At 37.0% G+C, this 10,235-nt stretch overlaps 1 protein-coding gene and 1 non-coding gene across 2 annotated transcripts; both read left to right on the top strand.

Moving 5' to 3' along the window:
* The first annotated feature begins 291 nt into the window (after window positions 1–291).
* Window positions 292–7,532, top strand: LOC116118733. Its single transcript, XM_031404705.1, is given in 2 exon segments — window positions 292–945; window positions 6,417–7,532. Coding segments are annotated over 2 exon segments (1,770 nt in total).
* A 1,861-nt stretch (window positions 7,533–9,393) lies between these two features.
* Window positions 9,394–9,466, top strand: TRNAV-UAC. The gene has a single exon. It is a non-coding gene; the product is annotated as a tRNA-Val (tRNA).
* The last annotated feature ends 769 nt before the right edge of the window (window positions 9,467–10,235 follow it).

Below are 10,235 nucleotides of genomic sequence, written 5' to 3'. Positions count from 1 at the left end.
CAAGTAATGTGCTCAATGTAAATACCTTCTCAACTCAAACGCCATTAACACAATCAAACCATCTTCTTATCATTCTGACTTCAAAACTTGCGAACCCAAAATGATAAAAGCAAACACAAAATATCTCAGAATGGCTTCTCTGTTGGGTCCAGCAATCTCCGCAAACCAGCCCCACAACCATCACAGTCTCAACTAAATCCAAACCCAAAGCCACAACCACCCTCGGCTAACCGTTTCATTGATCTGATGGTGGTCGTTTTCAACAAAACAACGGTGGCTGCAATGCCTCCCATGGGCTTCACCGAGAATGGTTCACCCACTTTTCTTTCTTCAAGCAACCCTTGCCTCGATTTCTTCTTTCACGTGGTACCCAACACTCCACCTCACACTTTGATCCAGAGACTTCAAGCTGCATGGGCCCACAACCCGTTGACTACCCTCAAACTTATCTGTAATCTAAGAGGTGTACGTGGCACCGACAAGTCCAACAAGGAAGGCTTCTACACGGCTGCGCTTTGGCTACATTCGCTCCACCCCAAGACCTTAGCTTGCAACATGGCATCGTTTGAGGATTTCGGGTATTTTAAGGATCTCCTTGATATAATCTACCGACTTATAGAGGGCCTGGACGTGAGGAAAATACAAAAAGCTGAGTGGATGCAGAGGAAGGGAAACGGAAGAAGAAAGTCTTAGGAAAAACATGGCTATAGAGTCAATCGTAGAGGATTCTGCAAACAAGGAAACAAAAAATCGTTGATTCTAAAACATATACTAGTCAAGAACGCAAAGGAAAGGAACAGAATTGAGAAAGAAAAAGCGAGCAAGTTAAGAAAAGAAAAACGATTTTGGATGGCAAAGAAAGTCGTGGAGAGATATTCACATGATCCGAATTTTCGGTTCTTGTACGACCGCGTTTCAGATCATTTCGTGGAGTGTTTGAAAAATGTTGTAACCTAAGTCTAAACTAATCAATACACAAATCCACCAAAACACAAAACAAGATTCAAGAATCAAACACACACACACAAGCCCAGATTTGCCGTGGTTCACCTATCCAATAATGGATAGATTACATCCATGTTGAGCTTCGAAATATGGAAACTCACTGCACTAGGAATATCCAAATAGTTACACCAAGATTACACACTCAATCGACTGAATCAGAGCAATACCTCAATTCAGACCTAATCACTCTAATTCTACCAGTAACCCGCAAGATTTCAGAGAACTAACCTAGCCTCAAAAGAAAACGCAACCCCTTTAACAATCCTGCCCAGATTACAACAAAGAATAACCCCAGCAATTAAAACCCCAAACTGATTTACTCAATAGAACCCTAACAAGAACAAACTAAAAAACCCAATAATCACATTCACTGTTTTTGCCCTCTTTTATATCGTTCCCAATCAGCGATTGTGAGCCGCAGGATCTGTCTTGAATCAACGCTCAAGATTCATTCACTTAACTAAATGAGAACGACATCGTTTGGCTTCATAAAACTTTCAGTCTCCACCTTGAAGCCAACATTCTGCCTTCCTCTCTTCTGTTGGACCTCCTTCAGTGCAGTAGTTATTCCCATATTTCATCTCAGCTCTAAAAATTGGCTAACTGATGTGAAATTGCTTGAACTTGGCTGTGGTCACAACTTTGGTTCCCATGTCTACTGGATTTTCTTCAGTTGGTACCTTTAGGAGATCAATTTTTCCCTTTGCAATCAGGTCTCTGACGAAGTGATGCCTGACATCCACATGTTTTGTTCTTTCATAGTACACTATGTTCTTACTCAGGTGGATGGCACTCTGGTTGTCTGAGTAGACTGTTGCTGTGCCATTCAACAACTCTGCTTCCTTCAGAATTCCCTGTAACCATGTTGCTTCCTTGAAAGCATCTGAAACTGCTACGTATTATGCTTCATTGGTTGACAGTGCAACCAGTGGTTGCCGTTGTGCTTTCTAGCTAACACAGTTACCTCCCAATGTGAAGTAGTATGCAGTAGTGGACTTCCTGGAATCTCGATCACCTGCAAAATCAGCATCTACATACCCAACCAGATCAAGTGATGCATTTCTTTTACAGAAAACTAAACCAATCTAAATAGTGCAATTAATGTATCTAAGCAACCATTTTAGAGCAATCCAATGCTCATTTCCAGGATTTGACATAAATCTACTCAATAGTGATATTGCATAAGCTAAGTCTGGCCTGGTGCTTATCATAGCATACATCACAGAACCTATGGCATTCGAATAAGGAACATTTTCCATTTTCAGCATATCAGATTCTGTTTTTGGGGACTGTAACTTACTAAGTATGAAATGGCTTGCAAGAGGCATTGTTACAATTTTGGAGTTAGCCATGCCAAATTTAGAAACTAGTTTCTGTAGGTATGGGAATTGATGAAGTTTAAGAGTATTCGTACTTCTATCTCTATCAATCATCATTCCTAGGATTTTCTTTGCTCTTCCTAAGTCCTTCATGTCAAACTCAGTATTTAATTTGGCTTTTAGTTCATTAATTTGAGACATGGACTTACTAATCAGTAACATGTCGTCTACATATAACAGAAGATATATTGGCATGTTATTGATGCAAGCAAAATAGAAACAATTATCATACATGCTTCTAGTAATCCACTTCCTACCATGAATGCATCAAACCTCTTATACCACTGCCTAGGGGACTGTTTAAGTCCATACAAAGATTTATTCAGTAAGCATACATAATCAGGCAGTTGTCTATCCTTAAAACCTGTGGGTTGACTCATGAATATTTTTTCATCCAACTCACCATGCAGAAAAGCAGTTTTAACATCCAATTGTTCTATCTCTTAAGTCATATTGTACAACAATTGAAAGCATGAGTCTAATAGTTTTAAATTTAACTACTGGTGAGAAGATTTTGGTGAAATCAATACCTGCCCTCTGTGTGTAGCCCTTAGCCACTAACCTGGCTTTGAATCTTGGTGGATCAGATTGGTTGATTCCTTCTTTCAGTTTGTAGAGCCACCTACATTCCACCAACTTCTGATCTTTGGGCTTTGGGACAAGTGTCCAAGTGTTGTTCAAGTGCAGTGAATCCATTTCCTCTTTCATTACAGCCACCCATTCTTTGCTATCCCTTGATCTCATTGCCTCAGCATAAGTATCAGGTTTAGATCTATGTATTTCTGAACCAGCCAGGAGTGTTGTATAGATCAGGTCAGCATAGTTGTACCTTGTGAGAGGTCTGATTTCCCTCCTGGCTCTGTCTCTGGCTAATTAATATTGGGCCAGATCATCAGGTTGATCCACTTCAGTATTCACAGGAGGGTCCTTTTCATCCTCCTGTCCCTGGATTGGTTGTAGCTGGTCTTCAAGTGGACCTGTCTCATCTGTTTGAATATGTTTATCAGGATGAGTTGTAGGCTCCACCTCAAACTAAGTTATCCCAGTTTGTCCAAGGTTATCAAAATCTTCCTGTGAGCTATCTGCATTGTTAGTACCAGATTTGCAAGGGAAAACAACTTTATTGAAAATCACATCTCGACTAACAATTACTCTAATCCTTGGGGCAGCCCTTTCCCAAAGCCTATAGCCCTTGGTTCCTTCTTGATACCCTAAAAAAAGGCACTTAAGGGACCTTGGCTCTAGCTTTCCATCTCGGGTGTGTGCATATGCAACACATCCAAACACTCTCAGGTGTTCAAGAGATGGTCTCCTCTAAGACCACCTCTCTTCAGGGCACTTAAAGTCTATGGAGCTTGAAGGGCTTTTGTTAATTAGGTAGGCTGCTGTACCTAGTGCTTCCCCCCAAAAGGTTTTTAGTAGACTAGCAGTGAATAAAAGGCATCTAACCCTCTCTAGTAGGGTTCTATTCATTCTCTCAGCAACCCCATTTTGCTGAAGGGTTCCCCTAACTATCCTATGCCTTAAAATTCCCTCTCCTACACAGTAAGAATCAAACTCCAGGTTGCAGAATTCTAATTCATTGTCTGTCCTAAAGGCTTTTACCTTCCTATTAACTTGGTTTTCAACCATGTTTTTCCAGCCTTTAAACTTGGTTAAGGCTTCATCCTTGGACTTAAGGAGGTACACCCATACCTTCCTACTGTAGTCATCCACAATGGAGAGGAAATAGCAATTCCCTCCATGTGTCCTAACCCTTTCAGGACCCCAAAGATCCACATGCAAATAATCCAAACATTTTTCAACAAGATGAGTTCCCTTTTGGAAACTCATTCTGTGCTGTTTACCTAATACACAAGTTTCACAGAAACTCAACTCAGATATGGATTCCTTACCAAAGTAGCCTTGTTGGCTTAAAACTGTCATACCTTTTTGGCCTATGTGGCCAAGTCTCAAGTGTCATTTCTCTACAGCAGAGAGGTTAGTAGATAATAAAGTAGAATTAACAGTAGATGCAAAATGTTGGCCACACATAATGTACAGTCCATTTTGTTTGACTCCTTCAAGCAATGTTTCATTATTTTTATAAACTACTATGGACCCTTTTTCAGCCTTGTAACTACATCCAGCTTCATCCAACGTTCCTAACGAAATCAGGTTTCTTTTAAGATCAGGTATGTACGTCACTTTGGTTAACATTATGGTTTTACCATTGTTCAACCTAATAGTTATGTTTCCTATACCTTGGACCTTACAAGAGTGATTGTTACCCATGAACACAATTTCAAATTCTCCTTTCCTAAGGTTTTAGAACCATTTAATGTTTGGGCTCATATGAAAAGTGCATCCTGAATCTAGGACCCAATCCTTACTACTAGCTTGGTTTGAGACTGTGAGAGCTTTTGAAATTTCAATATCAGTACTAGTGCTGGCTAAATTACTCTCGGTACTGTATTGTTTTTATTTCTCTATCTAGTCAAAACAGTTCTTCTTAAGATGGTCAGGCTTATTACAGTGAAAACACTTTCTAGTTTCTCCCTTAGTCTTATTATTCTTCCCTTTTTTCTTAGTTTTAGAATTCATGTGTTATTGGAAGTTTTTACTATTATCTCTTCCTAATTGTACTAAGTTTGTTCTACCTTTGACAAACAAGTTATTCCAGTTTCTCTTCTGGATTCTCAACTCTAACTCTCTGGATTTCAGGCTAGCTATAATCAGGTCAACACTAGGAACTGTCCCAGTGTATTGTAAAGCATTTTTCACGACTAAATACTTATCAGGCAAAGAATTCAACAATATCATTACTAAACTAGAATCTCCTAACTCCTGATCGGTACCTTTCAACACTAATGCCATCTTTAAAAATTCATCAAGATTTTCTTCTATAGACTTAATTACATCGATCTTATATGAAAATAGAGCACCTTTAAGAAAGGCTAAATTAGGTGCAGACTGTAACGAATATAGGGATTCGAGTTTACCCCAAAGTGTCAGCGGTGTTTCCATGCCATCTAGCTTCTGCAGGACAGCATCGGACAGATTCATTATGATCAGATTATAGGCCTCCTCGTCAACTTCAGATTTTTTCTTCAGTTTCTCCTCAGACCACTTGGTGGTGTCTTTCTCCAGGGCAAGCCCTACCTTATTGTGGGAAAGGAGGGCCTTCATTTTCTTCTTCCATGTGTTGAAATCGATCTTCCAATCATATTGGGAGATCTCCATATGAGTAGCACTCATAATTTTGTAACTGTAACAGTAACCCAAGGCAAAATTTCAAGATTTTACTCCCTGACTTGCGTTTGTGACCCAGACTCACGAATTCACTCAAGACTCAGCAAGATTCGAAGCCCTAATGATCTGAAAACCTCTATATCGAAAAACCCCCAAATTCTGACAAACCCTAAATTTCCAATTTGTCGCGAATTGATCGATCTTAACCTAGATACCTCCTTAGGACTTTGGCTCTAATACCACTATTGTAACCTGAGTCTAAACTAATCAATACACAAATCCACCAAAACACAAAACAAGATTCAAGAATCAAACACACACGCACAAGCCAAGATTTACCGTGGTTCACCTATCCAATAATGGATAGATTACATCCACGTTGAGCTCCGAAATGTGAAAACTTGCTGCACTAGGAATATCCAAACAGTTACACCAAGATTACACACTCAATCGACTGAATCAGAGCAATACCTCAATTCAGACCTAATCACTCTAATTCTACCAGTAACCCGCAAGATTTTAGAGAACTAACCTAGCCTTAAAAGGAAACGCAACCCGTTTAACAATCTTGCCCATATTACAACAAAGAATAACCCCTTTTTTCACTCAATAGAACCCTAACAAGAACATACTAAAAAACCCGATAATCACATTCACTATTTTTGCCCTCTTTTATATCGTTGACAATCAGCAATTGTGAGCCACATGATCTATCTTGAATCAACGCTCAAGATTCATTCACTTAACTAAATGAGAACGACATCGTTTGGCTTCATAAAACTTTCAAAAAACGAAATGAAGTTTTATGAAGCTGGTGAGTTTAGGAAAGTGAGTCTAGCCGCTAAGTGGTGCCCCTCTATTGACTCATCGTTTGATCGATCGACGTTGATTTGCGAGAGTATCGCAAGAAAAGTTTTTCCCAGAGAGTCTTATCCTGAATATGAAGGGATCGAATAGGCTCATTACGCTTATAGAGTTCGTGATCGGTTGAGAAAACAAGTGTTGGTGCCACTGAGGAAGGTTCTTGAATTGCCAGAAGTGTACATAGGTGCAAATAGATGGGACTCGATACCGTACAATAGGGTAGCTTCTGTGGCCATGAAGTTTTATAAAGAGAAGTTCTTGAAACATGACCAAGAACGATTCAGTAAATACTTGGAAGAAGTAAAATCTGGGAAAGCGAAAATTGCAGCGGGTGCATTGCTTCCGCATGAGATCATAGCCTCTTTGGACGATCTTGACGGTGGACAAGTGGCAGAGCTTCAGTGGAAGAGAATGGTGGATGATTTGTTGAAGAAGGGCAAGTTGAGGAACTGTTTAGCGGTAAGTGACGTCTCAGGCAGCATGACAGGAAGACCGATGGAGGTGTCAGTAGCATTGGGTGTTCTGGTTTCTGAGTTAAGTGAAGAGCCATGGAAGGGAAAAATAATTACTTTCAGTGAAAACCCGGAGCTTCAAATGGTGGAAGGAGATGATCTGAAATCCAAAACAGAGTTTGTGAGGAACATGAACTGGGGTGCTAATACTGATTTTCAGAAAGTGTTTGATTTGATATTAAAAGTGGCTGTGAATGGGAACTTAAAACCACAACAGATGATAAAAAGACTGTTCGTGTTTAGTGATATGGAATTTGATCAAGCTGGGATCAATCCTTGGGAAACAGATTATCAAATTATTGAAAGAAAGTACACAGAGAAGGGATACGGGTCGGTGGTGCCGGAGATAGTGTTTTGGAATTTAAGAGACTCTAGAGGTACACCGGTGGCTGCAACACAGAAAGGGGTTGCGCTTGTGAGTGGATTCTCAAAAAATTTGCTGACATTATTCTTTGACAATGATGGAGCCATTGACACGGAGCTTACAATGGAAGCTGCCATCTCTGGAGAAGAGTATGAGAAACTAGTTGTCGTGGACTGATTAATATTGACAATGATGTTTTTTTTTTCTTTTCATGGTAGTGCACTGCTATGCCCAACCGTCTAATTGACAATAAAATCATATTTAATCTGGAGTTTACAGTAAAAATCAACGTTTATATTTTGTTTTCTCATGGTGATATTTCTTAATCTAGTTTGTGTAAGGCAACATTAATATTTCCAAACTTGAACTATTGTTTTTAGTTTTTACACCAGTCAATGCCAATAAAAATAGAAAAATCAACCTCATGTAATTTCAAAGTTTAACACATGTCAAATATTCAGAAACGTGCATCATGCTTAGTGCGTAAGTCTTCAAACAATAACTAACACCATTTTTGACTTCATAATTTTCAAATAATAATCATCATCAACATTAATTTTTTGAAAGATGTCCATAGAGAGTTTTTTTTTTTAATTTTTTATTTAAGAGAGCGTAAATGAATCTTTAAGGAACAAATGATAAATTTAAGGGTGTGAATAATGACAAGGGGGATATACGATAGTTTTCAAAATCATGGGTGTTTTAATATATGTTTCATTATCTCTTAAGAGATTAGATAAAAATTAAAATATCCCCTCGTTTGATACTTTCTAATCTCATTTATGAGGACCTTAAACAATATGCCAATTAAGAAATTGGATAGCCAAAATATATTAATTAATTTGTTTCTTTCTTACGTGGTCTTTGTTTTTGTGTCTCAAACTTAAAGGTGAATATTTGATTATCAGTATTTTAAAAAAAATTAAAAGAAGACCAAAAATACATAATACAAAAGGGTTTTGTTAAAATTGAAATTATATAAATTTTATAGGGGTATTGTTGACAAAAGAAAATTATTATTGATTAATATGTTTTTATACTTAGATAAAAGTAAAATATTTTATGGTGCGTTTGGTTTAATATTTCTATCCCTATTCCCAAAATATTTGTTTGTTTAATTATTTAGGAAATACTTTTCTATTTTTTTTCAATTATTTTTAGGCCCCTTAAGTTTATTAATTTTATTAAATACCCTTAGAAAAAAAAAAGTTTAAAAATTAACAAAAACACATCAATCCACCTATAGTTGCCAGATTCCGACAACCACCATCGGTGGTAGTCGAAATTTGTCACAATAGCCTACAAACGACCAAAACTTGCCGATAATTCGTCGATCTGGCCTTTTCCGACCAGATGCACAATGGATCTGACCGGAAAAGGCTAGATCTGACCGTCAGCGACGACCAAACAACGACCATTGCTTTGGCCGTCACTGACGGCAAGATCTGGGCTTTTGTGGTCATTAACGGGTAGATCTGGCTGTCGATCTGGCCTTTTCCGGCAAGATCCGTGGTGGATTTGGTAGAAAAATGCTAGATCGACGCACGTCCGGCTAGATCCGACCGGTCTGCGTCGTAACGCCAGATTCTGACAGTGGTAGCCGGAATCTGGCACTGTGGGTGGATGGGGATGTTTTTGTCATTTTACAAAATTTGTATATATTGGGGTGTTTAGTTAAATTAGCAAACCTAGGGGTTTTTTGGTACATTTTTAAATTTTACCTTGTAATAATCACCCTATTCAACTATCTAATACTATCCCTAAAATCCTATCCAAAATAATAAACCAAACGCACCCTTAACTTTTTACTTATACACAAGAAACAGACATAAGTTAAAATATTTATTTTAATTTTATTGTGAAAATTTCCCTTTATTCTAATCCTCTTAGTTATAAGCTGTGTTTCATAATTTCCTATCTGTCAGCGATTTGAATAGTTTTAAGTTTTAACCCTATTAAATATTCATTAGTGAGTTCATGGGAGAATGGGATCACATTTTACAATATTAAATATTTGGATCAATTTTTGAACAACAAAGTTGCTGTGGTGTAGTGGTTATCACGTCAGTCTTACACACTGAAGGTCCCTAGTTCGATCCTGGGCAGCAACATGATTATTTTTAAACATCTTTATTATTATAATTAATAAGATGATAATGTTTTTAGGAAACAAAATGATCACATTTAAATAGTGTTGTAATCATTTTCTTAAGTAATTAAATTGAAGATTATCTTATAAATTAATAAATTAAATTAAATAATCATGATCTTATTTTACGAGCTATATACTAGTATACTACATCACTTTAGAAGTGTTTCTAAGTTCTATATATATCAAGCATGAATATATATCAACTATATACTACATCACTTTAGCAGTGTTTCTAGGTTCTATATGTATCAAGCATGAATATATATTAGGATGTGAATTTACATAGAGTAATATTTACATTTACAAAGATTTTACACAAAGTGACGTGTCAAAATATAATTGAATGTATTAATATAAAAGTCAACTTAATAAATGTATATTAAATGATACTAAATGATATATTACTTTGTATACATGTTTTTTAAATGTAGTATTACTCATTTACATATCATAATCTAAAAACAAATTAAATTCACTAACTTATATTGACCAAAATAAGAATCTTAATATGTAACACCAAATTTCAATGACAACTTTCACGGATGTAACATAATTATACAGTATATTTCTCTTATATTATAATTCGTGAATAATCATAATATAACAATATTGAGGGCTTTAATATATTATATTTATAGCTAACATGTGTAGATTTCATAATACATGTATTTTTACGAAAATGACATACGAGAATCTTATAGTGCCTAACATTTATAGGATTATGTGTG

The sequence above is a fragment of the Pistacia vera genome, unplaced genomic scaffold (assembly GCF_008641045.1).
Source record: "Pistacia vera cultivar Batoury unplaced genomic scaffold, PisVer_v2 Contig857, whole genome shotgun sequence".
NCBI lineage: Eukaryota > Viridiplantae > Streptophyta > Magnoliopsida > Sapindales > Anacardiaceae > Pistacia > Pistacia vera.
This window is presented reverse-complemented; position numbering and strand designations above follow the sequence as displayed.